Source organism: Onychostruthus taczanowskii, unplaced genomic scaffold (assembly GCF_017590055.1).
Source record: "Onychostruthus taczanowskii isolate IOZ18803 unplaced genomic scaffold, ASM1759005v1 scaffold100, whole genome shotgun sequence".
NCBI classification, from domain to species: Eukaryota; Metazoa; Chordata; class Aves; order Passeriformes; family Passeridae; genus Onychostruthus; species Onychostruthus taczanowskii.
In genome coordinates this window covers 239,478-264,180 of record NW_024496527.1, presented here as the reverse complement: position 1 = coordinate 264,180, position 24,703 = coordinate 239,478, and the positions used below count along the sequence as shown (strand labels likewise).

Genomic DNA, 24,703 nt, shown 5'->3' with positions numbered 1-24,703 from the left:
CAGCTGCTCTGGGCACCCTGGGCCAGGGTTTCCCCAAAAATGCACTACCCTGTTGCTCCTTGTTAATTTTATCCCCTTCCATCCTCTCCCAGCCTGCAGAGGCCTCAGCTGGGCAGTTTTACCTCCCTAGGTAGATGTTCCTAAACCTGGAGCATTTAGGATGCTCCTAAATGGAATCACTTCAAGCTCTCCTGTGCTGATTGACCCAAACCAGGGCTCTCTTTGCAGCAGGACATTCACCCCACACCCTGCTGGCACAGATTTTTGGCAGGAATCTCACCTGCCTTCCATGCCCTTCTGGCAGCACTTAGCCAGGGAGCTGCTCTCCCAAATTTCCTGGCAGGGAAGACACAAACCAGACCCCAAACCCATGTGGGGGTGGGCTCAATCCCTCAGCTCCAGCAGGATGGACAGGCTGAAGTTCTTTCTCCAGCTCACCTGGATGTCCCAGCACAAATATCCCTCCTGCTGCTGCTCCAAAATGCAAGGCAGAGAGGAACACTGACAGCTCTTCCTGCATTTTTGTCCATGCAAACAAGTTTCCTTTAGGTGATCCAGAAGAATGACAGAATCCTTAAGGTTGGAAAAGCCCTTTAAGATCACTGAGTTCAACCATTCCCCAGGGGAATGGCTCCCACTGCCAGAGGGCAGGGATGGATGGGAGATTAGGAAGGAATTCCTGGCTGGGAGGGTGGGCAGGCCCTGGCCCAGGGTGCCCAGAGCAGCTGTGGCTGCCCCTGGATCCCTGGAAGTGTCCAAGGCCAGGCTGGACAGGGCTTGGAGCAGCCTGGGATGGTGGAAGGTGTTCCTGCCATAGCAGGGGTGGAACTGGGTGAGTTTTAAGGTCCCTTCCAACCAAAACCATGATTCCTTGCCTGGAATTATACTGACTTTTCATATTTTTCACTACACAATCCCTTCCCTGCTCCAGACTTTTCCTACACAACCAACAAGTTGACCACCACAGACCCATGACAATTATCACAGGTTCATTATCATCACCCAATTAGCTGGCACAGAGCTCAACCCCAACTCCTTTCAAATTTTCCAAAGGCAAGTTCTTGGACACAACTGATTTGAGTAGAGTGGTGGAGCTGCAATTCCCCAGCACTTGGAGCTGGGATAACATTGAGATGCTTCTCCAGAGCTTTGGGATGAACCTGCAATTATGGGAGTGAAATAACCACCAGCCCTTTGCACTCACTGCATCTCCCTGCTGCCTACAGGGGCAGCTGTGGGAGCATCCTGATGCACAGGGATCCTTTTCTGGGAACATCCAAGTGCATCCCAGCCTGTTGTTCAGTGTGCTTTGTCTGGATTTTTTGCATGCTGCCATTTATCCTGCCACTTCCAGAAGAGTTTCACTTTCATTTTCATTTCCAGGTCCAACTTCCCAGCAGCTAGGTCTCACTTGCTATCCAAGCCTGCAGGAGGGACATGGTGCAGCCTTTTATCTCTGCCCACGCCAGGAGAGGAGGGCTTTGATTCCCGTGCACAGCACACAGCCTGCAGCATGGAATCACACAGGCTGGAGAAAACCTCTCAGAGTCCAACCATTCCCCCACCACAAACCCGTGTCCCCAAGTGCCACATGCACACGGTTTGTGTGAATCCACCACTTCCCTGACAGCATCACCACATGCTGGAATCTCCACCCGCTGAATTCCACCACTTCCCTGGAGGAACCAGCATCACCCACTGCTGCTGCTGCTGCCCCATTCAGTCTGTCCTTGAGAACCAGCCCCTGGAAATCCCTGGAAAGCAGCCGGCACTGGGTGCACATCACTCGGCAAGCCGCGGACGGCTCAGGGCTGTCACCTACCCGGTGTCCCGAGGGTTCAGGCCGATGTCCTCACCGCTGCTCCGCGCTGCTGGGACAGCATCCCGCCCCGCGGCGTCCCTCGGCCCCGGCTGCACGGCTGGAAAAGCCGGGATGCCCAAACCAGCCCCGGTGGGTCTGTGCCAGCCGGGGGAAGCGATCCCTGAGCCCAGCGAGGCCTCTCGGTATCCAGGGGCTCCAGGGGATGGCAGCGCGGCTGCCTGAGCTGTGCCCGCAGCCACAGGGATGGATGGCCGCCTGCATGGAAGGAACAGACGGGCCGTGAGCGACAGACGGACAGCCCAGCCTGCAACCGGGATGTTCCCGGTCCCTGAGCGACACCCGGACAGCCCAGCCTGCAACCGGGATGTTCCCTGTCCCTGAGCGACACCCGGACAGGCCAGTCTGCAACCGGGATGTTCCCGGTCCGTGAGCGACACCCGGACAGCCCAGCCTGCAACCGGGATGTTCCCTGAGCGACACCCGGACAGGCCAGCCTGCAACCGGGATGTTCCCTGAGCGACCCCCGGACAGCCCAGCCTGCAACCGGGATGTTCCCTGTCCCTGAGCGACACCCGGACAGGCCAGTCTGCAACCGGGATGTTCCCGGTCCCTGAGCGACACCCGGACAGCCCAGCCTGCAACCGGGATGTTCCCGGTCCCTGAGCGACAGCCGGACATCCCCACAGAGCCTGAAGCGGGGATGTCCCCGCAGCCCGACTCCGCCTGCGGGGGTGCCCAGATCCCCCCGGCTCCTCCGGGAGGCTCCTCCGGGAGGCTCCTCAGCGCTCCCCTCACGGCCCCCCTCAGCCCTTCGCGCCCCGCTCCCTCTCTCACCCTAACCGGGATGTTCCCTGAGCGACACCCGGACAGCCCAGCCTGCAACCGGGATGTTCCCGGCCCCTGAGCGACACCCGGACATCCCCACAGAGCCTGAAGCGGGGATGTCCCCGCAGCCCGACTCCGCCTGCGGGGGTGCCCAGATCCCCCCGGCTCCTCCGGGAGGCTCCTCCGGGAGGCTCCTCAGCGCTCCCCTCACGGCCCCCCTCAGCCCTTCGCGCCCCGCTCCCTCTCTCACCCTCTCTCCCCTCTCACCGTCCCTCTCTCTCACCCCTCACCGGCTCTCAGGGATAGAAGGATGGCGGGCGGGCGGCGCCGCCAACCCAACAAGCAAAGCGGCGGCGAGGCGGGGGCGTCGCACGGGTGATTGACAGGCAGCGCCGGCCAGTGGGCGCGGCGGGTGGGCGCGGCGAGAGGCGTGGCCGGCAGGCGGCCAATGGGGAGCGCGCGCCGCCGCCCCTCAAATCAGCGGGCTCAGCCGGCTGTCCCCGGCACGGAGTTGTTTGGCGGCGGGCGGGCGGGCTGTGCAGCCGGGCGGGCGGGAGGAGGAGAAGAAGAAGGAGAAGGGGAAAAGAGGGGGGGGGTCTCCCCTTTGTTGCATGGGGGTGTCCAGCCGGGGCTGAGGGAAGGCAGGGAGGGGGTCGGTGCCTCCCGCTGCCCCATGGCCCTCGCTGAGGGGGCAGCCGTGCCCTACGCCGTGGAGCTGGGGCTCACCGTGCTCCACACGGCGCTCTACGCCGCGCTCTTCCTCTTCGCCTACCTGCAGCTCTGGCTGCTGCTCTACTACCGCGAGCGGCGGCTGAGTTACCACACGCTCTGCCTCTTCCTCTGCCTGCTCTGGGCAGCCCTCAGGACCACCCTGTTCTCCTTCTACCTGCAGAATTCCCTGCAGGCCCTCCGCCTCCAGCAGCCCTTCGCCCACTGGCTCCTGTACTGCCTGCCCGGCTGCCTCCTCTTCTCCAGCCTCTGCCTCCTCAACCTCTATTTCGCCGAGGTAAGTTTTGCCTTTTAGGCAAAACCCCTCCAAAATTCTCTTTCCCAAACCTCCACCCTTGCGGGACAGCGGGGCTGGAAGCTCCTCTTCAGCCGCCTCTCCAAACTTGGAGCGCCCTGGAGGCGAGGCTTTTGGGGATGGGAGCGCCCAGGTGAGGGTGAGGGGCGATCCTGGGGGCTGCCCTGGCTGGAGGCGTCGGCACAGCCTGAGGGGATGCGGGGCTGCGCCCCCGATCCCGGCTGGGAAGGAGGCTCAGGGATTGTGCCCTGATCCCAGACTTTGGGACAGCCTGGGGGGATGCGGGGGTTGTGCCCTGAATCCAAGCTCGGGGGGGAGGCACAAGGAATTGTGCCCTGAATCCAGGCTTGGGGAGAAGCACAGGGATTGTGCCCTGAATCCAACTGGGGGGGCGGGGTGGGATTTGGGGGGGATGGTGTGGGCTAAAAGTGTGCCCAGAATGCCAGCATCAGGGCTTTGGGGTGCAGGGCTGTACCCTGACTGCAGACCCCGCACGGGGGGGACAGCCACATGCCCTGAATTTGGGATTTGGGGGTGTGCAGGGAGATGCCCTGCTCCCAGGTGGGCTTTTCCTCTTTGCAGCCCAGACCCACCGCGGGGTGTTTGTATGTGTGTGTGTGGGGCGGGGGCATCACTTGATGGACTGTTTTGCATCTTTTATTATTTTTTTTTTTTTTAATTGATTCCCCTTGTGCAAAGAGGACCAGAAAGTGGCAGCAGCAGGGGCTGCTCTGGCCTGGAGTGATGCCAACCATTACGTCACCAGCCAGAGCCTCTTCTGCTATTGTTGCTGCGCTCCCTCCTTCCCTCCATCGCTCCGCTGCGAGCCGGGCTTGTTGTTCCGCAGCTTGTCAGACAAAAAAAAACCCGAGATCCCTCACACAACAGCCCGGGGCAGCCCAGGGGGGCCCCTTCCCAGCGCCAGCATCGCTGCCGGGACAGTGCGGAGCCGCTTGTTATTGTCACCGGGATGTGTCCCCGCTTTTCTGCGTTTCCCATCGCTCGTGTGGTGATTTTTAGCCTCCTTTCCTTAGTCCTTCCACTTGCCTTTATCTCCTAAAGCCCTGGCTCTCCCCTCCCCATCCTCCTCCTGAATATTTTGTTTCTGCTCCAGTTTCTCTTGAGCAGCCCTTTGCTCGCCTGCCTCCCGGTTCGCTGCCTATTTATGAAACAAGTCACCACTTTTTCCTTCCAGCTTTGTTGTTGTTGTTGGGATTCTTTGCTCTGCAGCTCTCAGCTGTTCCCCAGCCTCACAAAGGAATGGCTAGCGCACAGAAATCTCTCCGTCGCTCCGATGTGTCACCCACGGGAGTTATGATTTCATTTTCCCCAGGACACCAGCATTCACATGACACTTGGAGCACTGGGGTTGTTCTGTTGTTCTTCTTCTTTTCCCCCCTTTCATCCCCCCCCAATAAACACCTGGAGGCTTTGGGGGTGAGCTGCCTGTTGCAGAAGGTGTTGTTGATGGAGTGGCAGTGGAATAACAAATGGTGCAGAGAGTGCACAAATCCATTTTGTCTGCTTAAGGGAGCCTGACCTCCCAGTTGCTCCAGCCAGGAGGGGTTGGTGTCCCTTGAAAGGCAGGGATTCTGTGCTCTGCTCCACAGAGTGGCTGGATTTCTGTTTTCCTCTAGGTCACTGGATTTGACAGCAGATTTGCCTCTCTGCAGGCTTGTTTAAAGGTCCTCTTAAAGTAAATCCAAACAGATTCCCAGGCTTCTCCTCCTCCCACGATATCTGTTTTTCAATGAACTCTGCATATATCCCACTTCTTTCTCCTTGAAGACCTAGAGCCAAGGGAAATCCTGTCTGAGGAAATAAGAGCTCTGAATCTGGAGTGGGGAAGGATAAAGTGACTTATGAAAATGGGTCTGCTTGCTCAGCTCCAGGGAGGGCCTGACACTTCCCTGGAACAACCAGGAGGGGTGTCCATCACTCCGTGGGTTTTTTTGGGAGATCTCAGTGGTGAAGCTCAAGAGGTTTGGAGAAAAAAGATGGAAAGCCTGGGGCTTTTCTGGCTCCCATGATTTAGGCTGGTGTGATCCAGCAGAACGTGCCCATCCATTCCCAGTTTTTAAGGACCACTTGGCAGCAGCCTGTGGAAGGACACTGAGCTTCTGCTGCCCTGGGGGTGGCATCCTGATCTGAGATGTCCTCTGATAAAAGCAGGGGCTGCTGCTGTGCTGAGGGCCTGGCTCATTGTCCCTGTACACAGAGCCTCCTTTGTGGAGATGCTGGAGAAATGGCATCTGGGCAAGAAAATGGCCTGTGCTGATATTTGAGCTGTTCTTGCTTGATTTACAGAGCTCCTCAGGCAGCACAGAGGCTGAGGATGGAATGGTGCTGGGGAAGAAGCTCCAGGAAACATATACCTGTGGAGAACTGGTATTGTTTAACATTCCAGGCTGTTTCAGGGCTGAAATTCAAATTTGCTAAAATGCCTGATGCTCCTCCTTTTTGTGGGGACAGGTTTTTCTCTTCCTATCCCATCTTGGTCCCTGAGATCCCTGAGGGAATGCAGAGACCTCACAGAATCAGTGTGGGATATGTATTTATTTTTCATAGAGTCCCAGAAGGCTTTGGTTTGGAAAGGACCTTAAAGCTCATCCAGTTCCACCCCTGCCGTGGCAGGGACATCTTCCACTGTCCCAGCTTGCTCCAGCCTGGCCTTGGATACTGCCAGGGATCCAGGGACAGCCACAGCTGCTCTGGGCACCCTGTGCCAGGGCCTGCCCACTCTCCCAGTCAGGAATTCCTTCCCAATATCCCATCCATCCCTGTCCTCTGGCAGTGGGAAGCCATTCCCTTTCATTCCATGCTCTTGTCCTCTCCAGCTCTCCTGTAGGCTTCCTTGGGATACTTTTTCCACCAGGAACATCCCTTTAGCTTGTGAGCATCTCTTCCTTTCTACTTCATCTTGTACCAGAAGGAGTCCTTTCCTGGCAGTCTGGAGTTCACAGTCCATCAGGTCAGAATTATTCAGATCCACTCCCAGTCTTGCCTCAAGATCTGACATCCAACCTGGGATGCTCCTTTGCCTTGCCTTTGGAATAGCTCCTGTGCTGCCAGCTGCTTGAACAATGTCACCTTTCCCAAAGTCTGCAACTTCTGCTTTTCCCCAGGTCTTTGTCAGGAGCATGGTACATGGAAGTACATGGAAGGAGCTCAGGGTATTTAGCCTGGAAAAGAGGAGGCTCAGGAGGGACCTTGTGGCTCTGCAGGGCTCCCTGACAGGAGGGGACAGCCAGGGGGGCTTAAGCTCTGCTCCCAAGGGAGCAAGGGACAAGAGGAAAGGGCCTCAAGCTGTGCCAGAGGAGGTTTAAATGGTATATTAGGGAAAAATTCTCTATGGAAAGGGTTGTCAGGCATTGGAAGGAGCTGCCCAGGGAGGTTTGGAGTTCCCATCCCTGGAGGTACCCAAGGAACCCCTGGAGGTGGCACTCAGAGCTCTGGGCTTGTGACAAGGTGGGAATCAAGCACAGCTTGGACCTGATGGCTTTGGAGGTCTTCTCCAACCCAAACGATTCTGTGAAATGCAGCCACAACAATCTTCAAGACCTTCTTGAGCCCTTGGCACCCCTGGTTGTCCTGGGAGTCAGCAGCTGGCACAGGGATGGGTAAGGAATGCTGAACTGGTGGGGCTGATGGTGTGGCCAGAGCCCTTCACCTGCCTGGCTTGCTCTGAGTGCTCCATGTGAGGAGATGACATCAGCTCCTTTATCCCTTCCTGCTCTAATTGCACTGGACACAGGCATGGAGAGAGCATCCAGCCTGGGAGATGTTTGTCTTTGCTGTCCTGCATCTTCCTGCCTCCTCAGCTGGAAAACTGGGAAAATCTCCATCCTTCATTTCCCTTTTTCACCTTCCCTGTGTAGCAGACACCTGGCAGTGCCCTGTGCCTCGGAGGGACAGCTGCTGAGGGATCACTGAGACTCCAAACTGCTCCATCCCATGGTTCCCATGTTTCCCAGATGAACAGGTGGCCCTGCTGGGGACCAGCTATTCTAGGAAAGGAGGGAACATGCAGAATTGCAGCCTGTGTTCAGGATGGCATGGAATGATCTGGATATTAATATGAGGAGGGTGAGAGATCCTCATGGACAGCTTTTCCCTTGTGGGTTGAAGCTGGGGTTTGCACACTTGGTACGAGGTGTGATCCCAAAATAGTCTGTGCTGTGATCCCATTATCTCATGTGGTGAGGAGGGGGATCTGTCTGGGGATGCTCCTGCAGCTGAGCTGTGTTGGGGCAAGGCATGGTTGTGTCTTGTGTCTGCAGAGCCCAAATTCATGTTGTCTTTATGAAGCAACAAAATTTGATTCCAGTGGACAGCAACAAATTCCTGGATCTTTCAGGTCTGCTGAAAAGTAGCTTGGTTTTGGTCCAGCCTAAGTGCCTCACTGTAAGGTTTAAGATCCTGCCTTGTGCAGGCACTGGGAGTGGTCCTTGGATTCATCTGTGGGATCTGGGATGTGTCACTTTTCTTCCCTTAGCAGCTGTGACACCTCCAGTGCACCTTCTAAGGGTGAGTGTGTCCCTTGAACACACCCTTGAACACACCCTGTGCCAGGGAAGGCTGTGATGTGAGCAAGGAAATCACTTTTTTGGGATAAACCCACCCAAAAACCTCCAGCATCAACGGAGGGCTTTGGGGTCTGTAGCTCATTTCAGCCTCACCTTCTGGCTGATGTGGAGTGCTCAAGGGATCCATGGCTCTGGAGAGGCACCTGAGTATTCCAAACTGCTGTGAAAGACTTATTCAGAGTAAAAAAAACTTGCCAGTCCTGCTGCTCTGTGCTGCTGAGACCTCTGTTCCCTATTTTCATGCTTGATTTCTGGAGCTGGGCTCAGCTCAGATTTGAAGGAACTGTTCAGTTTGCAAGGATTGCTGCTCACAGCTTGGCCTAATGCACTTGCTGGAGCACGGGGATCTATTTTTCCTGTTTTTCTGAAGAACAGGATTGCTCCTGAGCTCTCTGTGCTGGATTTTTCACAGCAGAACCCTCTGCCTGAGCTGTCCTTGGGCTCTGGGAGCAGCAGAGCCCCGTGCAGGAGGCTCAGGGCTCATCTCAAGGATAAGAACCCAGAGACGCCCTGTGCACTCTGCTGGTGGCACCTCCTGACCCAGTCCCTGGGAAGGAAAAGCAGCCTTCAGATAACTTATCAGCCTTAATAACCAAAACCACCCAAGCAGTGGTGGCTGTTCCCTTCCTGAAGTTATAGGAATAACTATCCAGGGGCTAATAAAAGTGTAAGGCTGGAGCTGTGGTCTCCCTCTGCTTTCCATGGCAGTGGGCCAAGCATGAGGCTCAAATTGCTGTTGCACTCTTAACCCTGACTCAGCTTTGTGTGCCTTCATCCCTGGGGCTGCAGGGGAGGGTTTGGGAAGAGTGTCCTGCCCAAAACAGCATCTTCTGAGAGCCAGGAGCACTTCCCTGCTCAGCTGAGGGGCTGTTCTCAGCTGACAACACAACATTCCCAGCTGGAATACGAGCTGGGGACTCTGCAAGGCTGTTCATAGAGCAGGAGTGCAGATTCCTCAGTGGATTTCCATGCTGCTGGAATGGGTGCTGAACCAGGAGTTTCCCAGCTGGATGTCACCAATGCCTGTTTTGTCAGGGCAAGAGGAAACAGCCTCAAGTTGTGCCAGGGAATATTTAGATCCTAAGTGGATGTTAGGAAAAAATTCTTCTCTGAGAGGGTGGTGAGGTGTTGGAACAGGCTGCTCAGGGCAGTGGTGCAGTCCCCAGCCCTGGAGTGTTCAAAAAACTTGTGGATGTGGCACTTCAGGGCATGAATGTGGTGGTGCTGGATTAATGGTTGGACTTCACCTTGGAGGGCTTTTCCAGCCTCAGTGATTCAGTGATTCCATGACACTCCCAAAGTGCCTGAATGTCACCCACAGCAAACAAGGGAGGATTCAGGGATATTTCTGTTTTGGAGTCACCACGTGGCTCTTCCCAAGGCTCAGTTTCTTTTAGCTGAGATGAGTTGTAGGGCTTGGAGTGGGTTGTGCCACACTCCTGTACTTCTGTGTGCCAGGACAAGGGGACAGAGAACATTCCTGAGGCTGGATACCTCCCTCTGCTGAAGAGCCATGTCTCATTCCTCACTAAGTTAAGCTCATCCTTCCTCAGCCTCGGGAAGAGGAGCCAGGCAGTGGAAGTGGCTCTTGGAAGAGAATCACTGAAGCTGTCCAGTGTCCTTTGAAATGCTTGGAACCACTGCAGTGGCTCAGACAGCCCTCAGATCCTGAAATGTCTCTGGAAATCGCCTTGGCAGCAGCCTGATTCCTGAAGCTCATGTGCCATTTCTACCTCAGTGCTGGCTTGGAAGCAGGAGCCAAGGAATCCCACCAGGATAAAAGCAGCCTGAGGATGCCTGAGAGGAGATGAGTGATCCTTCACTGGTGACAGGGAAGACTCCTTGTGGGAGAAGGGAAACTGAACCTCCACAGCTGTGCAGTGATCCCACAAGTACAGGTGGGATCGCTCTGGATGTGTCTGTGCCTCTTCCCAGGTTCCCTCAAAGTCTCCAATCAGGACATGAGCTTTGCCTGGGGCTGAGTGTGACCCAGCTCTGGGATCCTTCCTGGTGGGGTCTGGACCTGGAGCTGGACACATCCCAGTTCCTGAGCAGTGTGAGCACTGGTTCCCTGTGCCTTTGCAGAGGAATTCACATCTGAGCTGTGACTTGGGAGTATCTGCACCTTCCTAAACTGTCCCTGCTCCTCTCACATGGAAATCCAGCATGGCTGAGGTCCTAAAATAGCCCAAAACACTGGGAAAAGGAGATGTATTTTTGAAGGACGTTGAAGTGCTAAACTCCCTTCTTTTCTTGAAGTCTTCAAGGTGTGGTGTTAGTGCTTGTCACATATGGGGTGTTAAATATGTTTATGGTTGTTGGGAACCTGTATTTGGGCTGGGCTTGTACAGGGAAAAAGTACCATTCTTTTGGGTCCAGAGCAAGAGCTGGTGCTAATAAATAATCCAGAGTCCTTGCAGATGTCAGCTGGATTCTGACTTCCCTGTTTATCTCTTGACAAAGTTGAAAGGAAGTAAAACCTAAAGTAACCCTGTGCAAATCTTTCCTCCAGGTCATATTCAAAGTGAAATGTGCAGCTGAATTCAACAAGTACAAGTAAGTGCTGCTGTCCTGACCTTCCCTTCAAAGCTGGTCCCAGGGGAACTGGCTGGGAATGGGAGGGTCAGGCCCCAAAAGCTGATCAGAGCTCTAATTCCATAGCTGTGCTCTGAGAAAGGAGCAGAGTTGCACCTTGGAGCAGGACTGGGAGCTTCAGGGGTGCCAGAGGAGCTCAACCATCCCAGTTGCCCTGGGTGGACTCCTAGGGTCACTCTGAGCTATCCCAGCCCAGGAAAGACCTGCAGAAAAAGACCTGAGCACTGGGTGAGCCCCAGGTTTGTGCAGCCCAGGTGCTTCCCAGGGAAACCCAGGGTGGAAAATGCAAGCTCCAGTGGCTCTCAAGAAAGGAGTTGCAGTGGTTGTGATGACTCATGGCTTATTGACTGGAGTTAATGCAGAGCTGGAGCAACACTTAAAATCTGCAAGATAAGAACCTGACTGTCAGAAGATGAGTCTTGTAACTCATGACTGCTTACGCTGCTCATGTGTTATGAGAGCAGCTCCAACAAATCCTCTGCAGCCTTGGGCTGCCAATACAACCCCTGAAATTTGCTGGAATGCCTGAGCTTCCCAGCAAGCAGAGCCCTGGGAGGCTCTGCTGAGACAGGAGGGAGGTGCAGAGTGAACCTGGGCTTGTCTCCCTGACCGTTTTCCCCCTCACCATGTCTCCAGGGTCCTGTTGTACCTGGGCTCCATCCTCACCAGCCTCCTGTTCCTGGTTGTGAATTTAACCTGTGCAATGCTGATCCACGGCGAGGTCCCGGAGAAGCAGCTGAGGTGGACGGTCCTGGCCCGGGCTCTGGTCAACGACAGCCTCTTCATCCTCTGTGCCATCTCCCTGGCCTGCTGCATGTGCAAACTGGGAAAGATGTCTTCAGCCAATGTCTACCTCGAGTCCAAGGTGGGTAGATGCCTCGGGAATTCCCACTGGGACTGCTCAGCTGGATCTGGGTGTGCTCGCTCAGGGCAGCGCTGGCCTGGTGGCACCTGAGCTGCTTTTGCTCAAATTCTCCTTCCAGTGTGGAGGTGGCAACTCTTGGATTCCTCCCTTTCACAAAGTGCATGCTCCTGCTGTGGGAGTGATGTTTCCTGCATGTTTTAGGGGAATACTTTGGCTGCAGCTTTGGCATAACAGATTTTTGAGCTGCTTCTGCTTTTCAGGCATAGAAAATCTCGGGTTTGCCTTGAAGAGAGGGTTCTCTCAGAGCAGCAGATGCAGTTTTGGTTGTGTATTTTACCTGTAGCAGGTGTGTCATGATTCCCTGCAAAGGGAATCCCCCAGAAATCCAGCTTTAGCTGGACTCTGCTTGGGTAGGATGAGATGAGCGTTTTGGAATGGGAGCAGAAGTTGCTGTAGGTCCTGTCCCAAAGCAGGACAGGTGAGGGTCTGAACACACACAGCTCTTTTCCAGCAGATAGGAAAGTGGAAAAGCCACCAGCAGTGTGGCAGGAGGCTGCAGTCAGTGTCCACTTGAGTGCCTGGAAACATTTAGAGGAAAAACCAGAGCACCTGAGCATAGTCAGCTGAAGGTGAGGCTTTCTGTAGGAGATGTCTGGCTCCTTAAGCAGCAGAGGGCATTGGTGGCTTCCTGGAATCCTGGGGGTGTGGGCTGGGTCTGGTGTCCTGCCTGGCTCCAGTGACAGCTGTCCAGAGGCTGCAGGTTGCATCCAGATCTGCAGTGAGGCAGGGGCAGAGAAGCTGCTCACATCCCTGCTGGCCTGGGCCTGGTATCCAGCTCTGACTGGCTCTGGACACTCATTAACTCACCCAGTTCCCCCAGTGCTGGAACTTCCTCTGCTCACATGCCCGAGGCTGCCCCTAGGCTGTGTACAACGTGCTCCAGGGAAGCCTCTGCTCTCCACTTGGATACTCATCCTGGCTGTCTGCTGAAGGTCTCTGCCTCCCTCCCCTGCCTCGGGGGCATCCTCTGATGTTGTGTTGGGGAAATTGCTGCAGAAACAGGCTGGGGATGAGCAGAAATGTTACACAGATGCCCCAGAAGGTTGCCCTGCCCCTGAACTCAAAGGCACACAGCAGGGCTGGAGGCTGCTGCCCCCACACTGAAGGTGGGAGCGTTGGAGCTGTGGGAAGGAGGCTGGACTGCAGCCAGCTCCTGTCCTGGGGTCCTTGGGAGCTGGAGATGTGCTTCAGCAGCCTTTGTGCCTCATTGTGCTGGCCTGAGGATCCCAGGCTCAGCTTCCAGTGGCAGCAGGATGTGTGCTGGGCTGTCACTTGTCTGTTGTCACCTCTCTCCTGCTGACTCTCTCAAGACACTGTCCTGAGCTCCAGATCTAGGAGAATAGAGCTGGGATGTGGAGCAGACCAGTGGGATGAGCTTTCCCAGCAGATTCTCTGCTTAAACACAAAGGCAGCTCAGGTGTTGAAGGGTGGTTGCCCCTCACTGTCGCTTGCTGCCTCCCAGCAGCCATTAAAGGGATTCATGGATGGATTTAACAAAGCCTGGTTTGTCTCAGCATTCCTGAATAGCTTGAGTTGGAATGGATCTTAAATTCGGTTCCAACCCCCTGCCATGGGTTACCTTTAACTAGATCAGGCTGCTCCAAGCTCATCCAGCCTGGCCTTGGACACTTCCAGGGATACAGGGGCAGCAACAGCTTCTCTGGGCACCCTGGGCCAGGGCCTCTCCTCCCTCACAACCAAGAATTTATTCCCAATATCCCATCTAACCCTGCCCTCTGTCTGTTTGAAGCCATTCCCTTGTCCTGTCCCTCCAGGCCATTGTAAATGGTCTCTCTCCATCTTTGCTGTGGGCTCCCTTCAGGTACTGGGAATAAAGCTCTGGGTCTTTCTGCCCACCCCAAATACTTGAGCTTCTTTCCTACACCAACACTGTGTGCAGTGTTGGGATGCTGGGTGGCTGCAAGTGAAAGGGCAGAGTGAACACCTCTGCAGGGTCTGGGCTGTGAAGCAGAAGTTGATTTTCCTGCTGGTTGGTTGTTGGAGATTCCCAGAGGAAGGCAGGGAGCAGCAGGAACAGCATCTCCCTGGACCCCCAATTTGGAGCTGACTGACAAAGTCCTGCCAGGGACACTCCAGTGCTTCAGATCCTTCCCTGCTTCCAGGCAGCTCTTGCTGTGTGGCTCCTGCAATGAACTCATCACATGAGAAAGCTCTTACCCAGCTCTGAATATTTTAGCAACAACATACAAATGTTCTGGGTCATTCTTGCCTGCACAGCTGCTCATGCATTTAAGGGAACAGGGAAGAACATCACGGCTCTGTATTAAAACTCGCTTTATTTCTTCCTGTCCTAGGGAACATCTGTCTGCCAGGCTATTCTGGTGGGATCTGTAGTGGCCCTCCTGTATTCCTCAAGGGCTTGCTATAACCTGGTAGCTGTGGCCATATCTCCAGACAATGTTCCTGGTCCTTTTAACTATGGCTGGGACAACCTTTCAGACAAGGTGAGTGTGTGACCCCAAATCCAGAGCCAGTGAAGTGAAATGCAGTCACTGCTCATCCTGTGAGGGTGAACAGGGGGCTTGGGGGGGGTGTCTGGGTAGCTGAACCCCCACATGAGCTGCCTTTCTGCTCTGCTTGCTCTCTGCACCCAGCAAACCTGAGTCCTCCTCTCCCCAGCCACTTCTTCAGGACGGAATCCCCGTTGTGCTCTTCCCTTTCAGCCTGCCAACTCTTCTTGTGAGGGAGAGGAGGGACAGCTCAACTAGAGCAGAACAGCAATGCTTAATCGGGCATGGCTGTGTGTGAGGGGGAGTCCCTGGTGTGGGCAGAGAGCTCCCAGTGCCCTGGCAGCACCCTCTGAGCAGAACCAGCTCACCCAAACCAGCAGCAGCAGCCAGGTGAAGGTCACTGTGCTGCTTTGGGGGCTCCTGCCTTTGGAAAGGTTTCTCTGCACTCCCAGTTTCAGCTTTTGGGAGCTCTCTGGGTGGCTGGGATGACACAGACCCCTCTGCCTTGTGCCCACAGGTGCACGTGGAGGTGAGCAGTGAGGAGTACGTGGTGTTTGGAGTGGTCCTGTTCCTCTGGGAGCTGGTGCCAACCACTTTCGTGGTGCTGTTCTTCCGCGCTCAGAGACTGAGCCAGAACCTGGTAGGCCTGAGCGAGTCCCCCTGTGCTGGGAGGGTGCCTGGGATGACTTTTGGGAATGTTTTGCTTCTGGCCTAACTCCTGTCTCCTTGGCAGACTCCAGCAGGGATGGTCAACAGCCACAGCTACAGCTCCAGGGCCTATTTCTTTGACAATCCCAGGCGCTACGACAGCGACGATGACTTGTCACGGCTCGGGGCCAGGGAAGGAGGGTAAGGAAGGGTTGTGCTGCTGCTCTGCTGCCCTCTGGGGCATCACCAGAGCTCCTGGCTTCTGCTCCTAGGAAAAACTTCGGTGGAAGAGGCAGCTTGGGCATGGTAGATGGGGCAGGGAGCCTCTGACAGAGCTTTCGTTCCCTTGTGCAGCTCACAAGGAGCTGTTTTTATTGGGCATAAGTGGTCCACCAGCTCAGAGAGGTGGATGGTGCTCACAGGTGGTGATTGCCGACAGCAGACCTCACCCAGGAGGGCTGGGATCCATTTCAGAGGACTCTTGAAATGATTTCCAGAGGGGTTTCTCCACTGGGAAGTGAGAGCTGGTGATATTCTGGAAGGGAGCTGGGACAAAGCTCTGCAGAAACTGCTGGTGTGTGGGACAGTGGTCAGGTATCCCCAGCAAAACTCTCACAAAACATCCTGGCAGCCCTGTCACCATGAATCATGGAATGGTTAGGGGTGGAAGGGACCTTAAAGCCCATCTTGTTCCATCCCCTGCCATGGGAAGGGACACCTTCCACTATCCCAGGCTGCTCCAAGCTCTGTCCAGCCTGGTCTGCAACACTTCCTTTCCACTTCACTTCCAAGTCCCTCACAGTTGGAATAAATCAGCTGAGACTCCATTTCGTTTATGCAGAAAGCCAATTCTTATTCACAAAGCTCATGTTTGCAGGAAATATCAGCACTGTGTTAAACCTAACTGGTCAGCAATACAGTGAAATTCAGTTCACTGCTCAGTAAGGGCTATTGTATATGTCTGTCAAATTTTCTCTCTCTAGATATGTTTACATTTTTCCTTTGTGGATTCTCATGGGATAAATCTTATTATTTACACAGGTGCACTTGTTTTTCACCCTGAGAATAGAATGTTGCATTCAAGCAACTTCTGATTCTCAAAATAGCTTCACATGGCAACTTGCAAATTGCTTGTTAGCTGCACTTAGAAGAAATGACAGGCCAGCTTTGGCAACTTGATTTCATAAGGCCTTTCTTTTATAATTCTTCTACCTGTCTACAACATCTCACCCTTTTCATTAATTTAAAAAAGGCTCTGATGTGGTCTTAAAACAGCTTGCTCTTGGGAGGGTATTATCTCATTAAGGTTATCACTGGTTATCTATTAGATATGGGATAAAAGACTGATTACAATCAACAAAGCTTATCAGATTCTGTCATGTCATTGACACAGGATTTTGCAGCATGAGAAAACAAAAGAATAATGTCCAATGTCTCTTAGGGAAATGGAGATAAATGGCCATTGCTTTATAGTCAAACAGTTGAGACTCAGGAGAAAGTCCATTAGGTGGAAATGTTGATCTTTGACATCACTGAATGTCCTCCTAGATCCTGGAACAGGGAATAGCTGAAGAAGGTTAGTAGGAACACTATACTGTGATGATGACATGAAGCTTTTGTTGGCAAATTGCCTCTGTATTTGCAGACACAGCTAAGCCTTGGCAGTCCTGGTTCTGTTCCTGTTCTGGCCACGAGGGCTGCAGGGTGATGAGGTTATTTCTCTTTCCACTGGGCCTCATTTTCCCAGAGGTGATCAGTGATTGATCTGACAGGTGACCACTTCAAACCTGCTGCTGATAAAACACAAGCACGCCCTCTCTTGAAGTCAGTGAACCAGTTAGGCTTTACTAATTGAGGCACACTCAATTGGGATTTAGATTTGATGACCTTTTTTCCAAATTTCTAATGCAAATATTGCATTATTCAACATTTTTTGTTGTCTAAATTTCTAATGTACATATTACAGTATCTGGATGTTCTTAAGGCACTAAATTTTCCTTATTTTTATTATTTTTTTAAATGAGATGCTTATCTTTGGTTATGAGCATGAGGAAACATCAAGGCAAAACCATACATGGAGTGAACAAGAAACTGACAGCAATCAGGAATAAGCCAGGTACAACAATTAAGACTACTTCAGATAATACACGTAATTAATAATACATGTGAAATTAGGTAATTAGGGATCTCTGAAATACTGTACCATCATGCCAGAGTCTGCGAACAGCTGACAAACCTCAATTTAGTGAGGGCTTGGATAATTATTTCCAGATAATAATTCCCAAGCTCACTCTAAAGATAGGTTCAGCTGTCATATATAAAGGGTCAAATTGCCAAGTCAAAGTGACCTGAATCTAGTTTTGATGCAGAAAACATTGGGTTTATTGACAAATTCTCCTTCCAGGTGGAGCTAAGGCCTGGCCACAGCCCAAGCTCCATCTGGGAGGGAATTCCCTAAACACATTTTAAAACAAGGCTCTTAAGAATAGCAGTTATGAATAAAGGCCTTGGGGTTAAAGATTAATTAAACCACCTAGTAGTTGGGTCCCTCCAAAGTTTCCTTCAGGACAGATATGTTTCAAAACCATTCAGCAGTAACATTTTATTTGTGAGCTAATTATTTCTAAACTTTAAGGAACTACTGCAGATAAAATTTAAGGTTATAGGACTTGATTAAGAAATTGATTAAAAATAATCTTGGGAGAAGAGGAGAACTGCAGGCACAAAGGGTAGCGGGAGCTGTCAGTGGGATGGAGACGATCCTGGAGCAGCAGCAGTTGTACCATGAGGAGCAGGAGCAGCTCATGGACGTGATGGTGAAGGAGATGCTCACCAAGAAGTCCAAGCTCCATCACCAGATCAGTTCGGACCACCACAGCCGGGCCATGCAGGACAGGTACATGGAAGTGAGCAGCAACCTGCGGGATCCGTATGATGACAAGGACGGCCTGCGTGAGGAAGAACTCAGTGCCATTTCCGGGCCAAGTGAATTTGTGGGGTTTTACTACAGACTGAAGCAAATCAAGGAATTTCACCAGAAGCACCCAAGTGAGATCTGTGTTCCTATGTCAGTGGAGTTTGAGGAGCTGCTGAAGGGCAGAGACAACCTGAGTGAAGAAGCTCAGAATCTGGTGGAGCTCACAGATGAGGAAGGGTACATACGATACTTGGATTTGCATGATTGTTACCTCAAGTACATTAACCTCAAATCACCAGTGAAATTAGATTATATCACTTACTTATCCACATTTGACCAACGCTTCAATATTCCCAAGGAGAAAAAAAATGCTGAATATAAGAGGTATCTTGAAATGCTCCTTGAGTACCTGCAGGGTTACACAGATCGAGTGAAACCATTACTGGACCACAATGAACTTTTTGAGAAAATTCAGAAGGAGTTTGAGAAGTAGTGGGAGAATGGCACATTCCCAGGCCGGCCAAAAGAGACCAGCAGTGCCCTCACCCATACTGGTGCCCACCTGGACCTCTCGGCCTTCTCCTCCTGGGAGGAACTGGCCTCCCTGGGACTGGACAGGTTAAAATCAGCTTTGCTGGCTTTGGGGCTGAAGTGTGGTGGGACTCTGGAGGAGCGTGCTCAGAGGCTTTTTAGCACTAAAGGCAAATCCCTGGAAGCACTTGATCCTTCCTTGTTTGCTAAGAATCCAAAGACAAAGGGAAGCAAGAGAGACACTGAAAGAAATAAAGATCTTGCGTTCCTGGAAGCTCAGATTTATGAGTTATGTGGAAGTTCTTCAGGAACAAAGACACCTCACCCACGAGAACGTGCAGTGTAAGCAGGCATGGACAGGGGAGGAGAGAGAGAGGGAAGAGAAGAGCAGATCAATGAGAGAGAGAGTGAAGATGAAGAAAATGAAATAATTTATAACCCTAAGAATCTGCCTCTTGGTTGGGATGGGAAGCCCATCCCGTACTGGTTGTATAAACTCCATGGTCTGAAAATCAACTACAGCTGTGAGATTTGTGGTAACTACACCTACCGAGGGCCCAGGGTGTTCCAGAGGCACTTTGCAGATGGAGAGACGCCCTTGGAATGCCGTGCCTGGGCATTCCCAGCACAGCACACTTTGCCAGCGTCACACAGATTGAGGATGCGGTCTCTCTGTGGGCAAAGCTGAAACAGCAGAAGGCTTCAGAGAGGTGGCAGCCTGATATAGAGGAGGAATATGAGGATTCCAGTGGGAATGTGGTGAATAAAAAGACCTACAAAGACCTGAGGTGCCAAGGGCTGCTGTAGCTGTCCCCAGGTGAAGGATCACACATCTGCAGAGAGAGTGGATCTGGCAGCAGCTCTGACTTCTTCACTGTCTGGATTTTGTATGTGCATGAATATAGATTTCAAGAATACTTTATAGAGTCACTTTCTAGTAAGCCCCTTAGACATTGTTATATAAAAAAACCAAACAAAAAAATTTTAAAAAAGGAACAGAGGGGTGCAGTGGCCAAGCCATGTGTTGGGGCAGGGGAGGCCTGCCACACCACCCCATATCTACAACAGGTCTCTTAGAACAGCAATTAAATATAGATCAGCTGATTTCAAATAATGGGCAGGCACTGCCCCAAAAAGCGGGGAGGAGGGCTGAGCTGCCCCATGCCACCACCAACTAGGGAAGGGAAAACTCTGTGATGCTGTCCTGTGCTGCTGCACCTCTGTTCTCCCCACTAAAACACTTGTGCTTGAAAAAGAGGAGGGGAAAAAGCAATAAAAAACCCTGAAAACTGCACACGGTAAGAGGAAAAATACCAAAAGGCAAATGTGGAAAACTCTCGAAAGTCACCACTCGCCCGCAGCTCTCCTCTTCGGAGTCTGTGATTCCACAGGGGCCACCGACCGAGGGGCCCAGCCCTGGTGGAGCCACTGGGTCTGGAAAGAAGCTTTGCTGTAAAAATACTGTCCAGCCACCGCTGGTCCTGGGTTTGAGTTCTGCTGGAGGCTGAGACCCGCTCAGGCAGCCGCCGTGCGCACCATCTGGGGTGACTTAGTCGTGACGGAGGTAATTTTGCACGAGCACGCAACTGAGTTCTGGTTCTGGGCTCCTGGTTCTTCATTTGTTTCTCCACATGGTTTGGCTCTTGCTGCCCCTACTGCTGTGTCCAGCTCTGGGATAGAAGGGAAATGACTGACACAGGGGCCATGTGCTCCCAAGCATCTGCACGCAGGGACACACACACAGGCACTGTCCCAGAACCAGAGTGTGGGCTCAGGCTCCACTAAACACGTTTACCAAATTGGGGACCAGTCCCTGCACCACACAACACAGTAACAAAGGTGTCAACATAAATTTATTGTACTTTCTCCTTTTCCCAACATTTTTGCCTCTTCTGACTCACAGTTTGGCTTTCTTTCCATGACGCGTACGTTTCCGCGCAGTCGCCGCTCCCGCGTGCCATTTCCACATCACAGTTCTATTCTGCAGCTTGTTTCCCCACACCTTAGCAGCTGACTGTTCACTCACCATGGTTCTTGAGACTTGTCCCCACGATTTGCTGAGCCCTTCTCTCCTCGGCAGCTCTTAGGCTGCCTCACCTTCCAGGACTCTCCTTTGGCCACGTAGCTCCCGAGGTTTGGAGACCACGTTTGCGTTCTGCGACTCGCAGTTTGGTTCTCACGCTTCCTGCCAGGAGTTGTGTTCATTTCCATGTGTTCCACACCCTCTGCAGCCCCGTGCACTTGCTGCCCGCGTTCTGCTTCACCGGCTGCCTCTTGTCATTGCTTGTTCCATCTGCAGCCTTTTGCTACTTTGTAAGTTCATTGCTTGAATTTCTTTTCATGCTGATCCTGCAGCCAGCGGTGCTGCCGGTGGTTGTGTCCGTGTGCTGCATCTTGTCTCGCTGCTCTTCACTCTTACCTCGGCCACACTCGTGGCCAGCTCCATCTTCCTTTCATGACTTTGTATATTCCATCTCTAAATCCTGTCTCACCACCCAGTCCTGGGGTCAGCTTGGCTCATTTCACCTTTTTTTGCGACACGCTGTTCGTCTCGCATCGGTCACATCTTTGGGGTCTCCATGTGTTGGAATAAATCAGCTGACACTCCATGTCCTTCATGCAGAAAGCCAATTCTTTATTCACAAAGCTCACGTTTGCAGGAAATATCAGCACTGTGTTAAACCTAACTGGTCAGCAATACAGTGAAATTCAGTTCACTGGTCAGTAAGGGCTATTGTATATATATATCAAATTTTCTCTCTCTAGATATGTTTACATTTTTCCTTTGTGGATTCTCATGGGACAAATCTTATTATTTACACAGGTGCATTTGTTTTTCACCCTCAGAATAGAATGTTGCATTAAAGCAACTTCTGATTCTCAAAATAGCTTCACATGGCAACTTGCAAATTGCTTGTTAGCTGCACTTAGAAGAAATGACAGGCCAGCTTTGGCAGTGTTAGCAGAGCAAGGCCTGATTTCATAAGGCCTTTCTTTTATAATTCTTCTACCTGTGTAGCACACATCACTGTCCAGGGGTGTAGTGAGCAGCTCAGAGCTTCTGGCTCCTCTTGACCAGCCTGGTGCTCTTCTCCTTGTAGCTGTCTCATCAAAGCCAAGTTCCTTGGAGATGCCGTACCTTCAAACATCAACACCCTGACCGATGCTGGGAGCAGAAGTCTGGAGAAGCCAAATCATTCATCCCTAAAAAGTCCATGCCTGTTGTTTTTCTCTGCCTCTCCTGCAGCTTGGCCACCTCTCAGTCTGTTTTTTCTGTCTCTCCTGCAGCTTGGCCACCCCTCAGTGCTCGGGCTGCTACGGTTCCCTGGCCGGCACCGACGGCGGGAGCGCCGCGGACAGCGCGCCCTTGCTCTGCGCCGCTGGCGGCTCGGAGATCAACCACCAGCACAGCTCCCACCCCGCCCCACAGAACTGAGGAGGCTCCCTCTCTTCCCAGAGTGGCACTCGTGTATAGGATTGTAACCTGGTTTTCTTCCTCTTTTCCTCCTCTTCCCCCCCGAAGCATCTAACTCATGACACAAACATTCCACTACCTGCCGCAGCGGCGCGCGGGACTGAGCCCAGGGCTGCGGGCAGTTAAGTCAGAGAACTGTGACTTTAAGGTACCATGTAGCAAAGTGAAGCTGAACTCTCTGGAAGCTTTTTTTTTTTTTTTTTTTTTTCCTTCTTCTTGGTCTGGTCTTCAAGATTTTGGCAGCTAAATGCACCAGAGCTTCCTCACTAGAAAAGAAACATCAAATGCATATTTGCACTTTTATCTGCACACTTGGAAGGAACGAATCTCGCTCGGGCTGTGTTTGGCCTGAGACTGTTCTAGTTACTGTTTTAATTGCACATCCAGAGCTGGGAGAGGCACTGGCTTCTGCAAAGACGTGTTCCCTGAAGGACTCTGCATCCTGCCTCCCTGGGAGCTCTGTCTGGGCAGGGCCCCCGGTGCTGGGTGCTGGAGTTTACTGTGCCATATTCCCACCTGGCAGGGCTGGGAGAGGCCCTGGGGCTCGGGGGGGGTCTTGCCCTGCCTGCTGGTCCCACCTGGCTGCTGCCCTGTCCTACCTGGGCCTGGGGCTCAGAGCTGAGTGAGGTCAGTGTTCCTGCTGGCCTCATGGTGACCCCGCTGGCCCGTGGCTGAGGGACAGGGCTGGCTTTTCCCTGCAGGGAGAGGCTGGAGCTGGCTCAGCAGGAGTGTGTGTGCAGGAATGTGTGTGAATCCAGGGCTGCTGCACCCCCTGGGTGCTGGGAGCAGCCCTGCTCCCCCTCCTCCTTGCCCACAGTGGGGCTCCCCTCGTCCCCCTCAGTATTAAATTGCATTTAGCAGATAACCAAGAGTTTTAACCTGAAGTGAATGTGAACTGCTGGGTCCCCACTGAGGTGCAGGGGGTGTTGGCTGCCTGTGGAACATTGCTGTTGCAGAGGCAAGGGGCAGAAACCACAGGGATCTGATCCTTGGGCTCCTTACTCTGCCCTCCCCGTGGACCTGGGGCCTCCCAGAGCTGGGAGTGCTGGGTCAGGCTGGGACAGGTCCCTCTGTCTTTCCTTATCCAAAATAGCCAAGTTTGACCTAGCCTGGGCTCTTTGGAGATGAGGCTTGGTGTTATTCCTGGCTTGTCCCTGAGCCAGCCGTGGGGATGAGCAGAGCAGCTTTGGATAAAGGCACTGGTGCAGGGAGGGAGCTGCTCTGACCGTGAGGCAAATCCACCCTGGGACTGCTTTTAACCTGCCCCGTGCTGCTCCAGCCCCGCTGTGACACTGGGGACAGGGAATGCTGTGCTGGGAGCTGGGGGACCCTGAGAGCTGTGAGAGCAACCCCAGCCTGGAGCATCCTCTCCTCACCAGCCTGGCCCCCTCAGCCCTGGGGCTGTGCTGAGCTCCTGTCACTGTCCCACTGCCCTGTCCTGGGGCTGTGCTGAGCTCCTGTCACTGTCCCACTGTCCTGGGGCTGTGCTGAACTCCTGTCACTGTCCCACTGCCCTGTCCTGGGGCTGTGCTGAGCTCCTGTCACTGTCCCACTGCCCTGTCCTGGGGCTGTGCTGAGCTCCTGTCACTGTCCCACTGCCCTGTCCTGGGGCTGTGCTGAGCTCCTGTCACTGTCCCACTGCCCTGTCCTGGGGCTGTGCTGAGCTCCTGTCATTGTCCCACTGCCCTGTGTGGCCTGTGCTCTCCCTGCTCACCTCCTGCTGGCCCAAAAAAGCAGCGAGTCCTGCTTCTTTTTAGGAGATGGCAACTCTCAGCACAGCCCTTGCTGGAGTCCCTGTCCCAGAGCTCCACCCCAGCTGCTCCCCTGTCTCCTGGCAGGAACAGGCTGCTCCATCTCAATCCCTGCTTGGCTTATGGCAAAGCTGGTGAAGGGCCAGCCACTGCCACCCTTCCTTCTGCTCCCATAAGTCTCCAAAGACAGCAAGTGACACTCGTGGCCCCTGTTCTTGCTTAAATTCCAAAGCACTAGGAGCACTTTAAGTTTTACTTTGGAGGGAAAGGAGTGTAGTGCAAAAAAAAAAAAAAAAAAATTAAAAAAATTTAAAAAAAACCTACAAAATCCAAGGGCTACAGGCTCGTTGTTCCTCTTGCACTGAAGCACACACCCACACTACGATCTTCCTGGATTTTTTGGGAGGGCAGGTCAGGGCAGTGAGCCTCGTTGCTGATGGACCCCGGAGCGACTGGCCAAGGTTTGGGTTTTCCTCCTCTGGCTGGTCCCGCGTTGTTCTGAACTCATTTATAGCTCAGAAGTTACAAGGACTTTTTTAATGCATAGTTGCCTTTCATTAAACTTTCTTTTGGTTTTTCTTTTTTTTTTTTTTTTTTGGTGGGGTTGTTTTTGTTTTTTTGGTATGGTTTAACAGTGTTCTGGCTTTGCAGGTGGGCAGCAGCAGCTGCTGCCCCGGGAGCTGTGGCCAATGAATGTACCTATTTGTTCTTCACTAAACTGTAACCAAGCACTACTCTGTTGAAATAAATTAAAAAAAAAATAAAAAAAGGACTTTCTGTGCTGGGATGGCTCCCAGGGTGACCCAGCCAGCTCCAGGTGTGGTCCCCTGAGCCCTGCCAGGACCTGGCACATCCGACTGCTCTGCTGCCCCAGGGCTGGGAGCTCTGGGATGGGCTCTGAGGGCTGAGCTGGGGGTGCCACAGGGATTTGTCCCCTGCTGTTTCTCTGCTTGCAGCCCTGAGGGAGCAGCTGGAGCTGTGCCAGGGGAGGTTTAGGTGGAAATCAGGGAAAGGCTCTTCCCCCAGAGGGGGCTGGCACTGCCCAGGCTCCCCAGGAATGGGCACAGCCCCGAGGCTGCCAGAGCTCCAGGAGCTGCCAGGGATGCCAGGCTGGGATTGCTGGGGGTCTGGGC

The 24,703-nt window shown here is 53.1% G+C and overlaps 2 protein-coding genes and 1 pseudogene across 2 annotated transcripts in view; 2 read left to right on the top strand and 1 right to left on the bottom strand.

The window, feature by feature from the left end:
• TXNDC16 (thioredoxin domain containing 16) overlaps positions 1-2,974 on the bottom strand; it is a 39,486-nt gene extending 36,512 nt beyond the window's left edge. The window contains exons 1-2 of the mRNA XM_041409924.1: positions 2,931-2,974; positions 1,823-2,077 (exon numbers count right to left, since the gene is read on the bottom strand). The gene's annotated coding sequence lies outside the window, so the exon portion shown is untranslated. The remainder of the gene's footprint in view (positions 1-1,822; positions 2,078-2,930) is intronic.
• A 220-nt stretch (positions 2,975-3,194) lies between these two features.
• GPR137C (G protein-coupled receptor 137C) lies at positions 3,195-23,228 on the top strand. The gene is made up of 7 exons (XM_041410310.1): positions 3,195-3,653; positions 10,770-10,813; positions 11,489-11,717; positions 14,093-14,242; positions 14,766-14,888; positions 14,982-15,097; positions 21,633-23,228. The coding sequence occupies exons 1-7, from the start codon at positions 3,321-3,323 to the stop codon at positions 21,778-21,780; spliced, it is 1,143 nt and encodes a 380-aa protein (XP_041266244.1). The 5' UTR covers positions 3,195-3,320; the 3' UTR covers positions 21,781-23,228.
• LOC121338929 lies at positions 17,647-19,295 on the top strand (annotated as a pseudogene).
• Positions 23,229-24,703: the final 1,475 nt, after the last annotated feature.

What these genes read in the sequence shown, in the direction of transcription:
- GPR137C (XM_041410310.1), top strand. Translation starts at nt 3,321, where the DNA reads ATGGCCCTCGCTGAGGGGGCAGCCGTGCCCTACGCCGTGGAGCTGGGG. An exon ending in ATGTCTACCTCGAGTCCAAG is followed by an intron (nt 11,718 to 14,092) that starts GTGGGTAGATGC and finishes TTCCTGTCCTAG; the next exon opens with GGAACATCTGTCTGCCAGGC. An exon ending in GGGACAACCTTTCAGACAAG is followed by an intron (nt 14,243 to 14,765) that starts GTGAGTGTGTGA and finishes TTGTGCCCACAG; the next exon opens with GTGCACGTGGAGGTGAGCAG.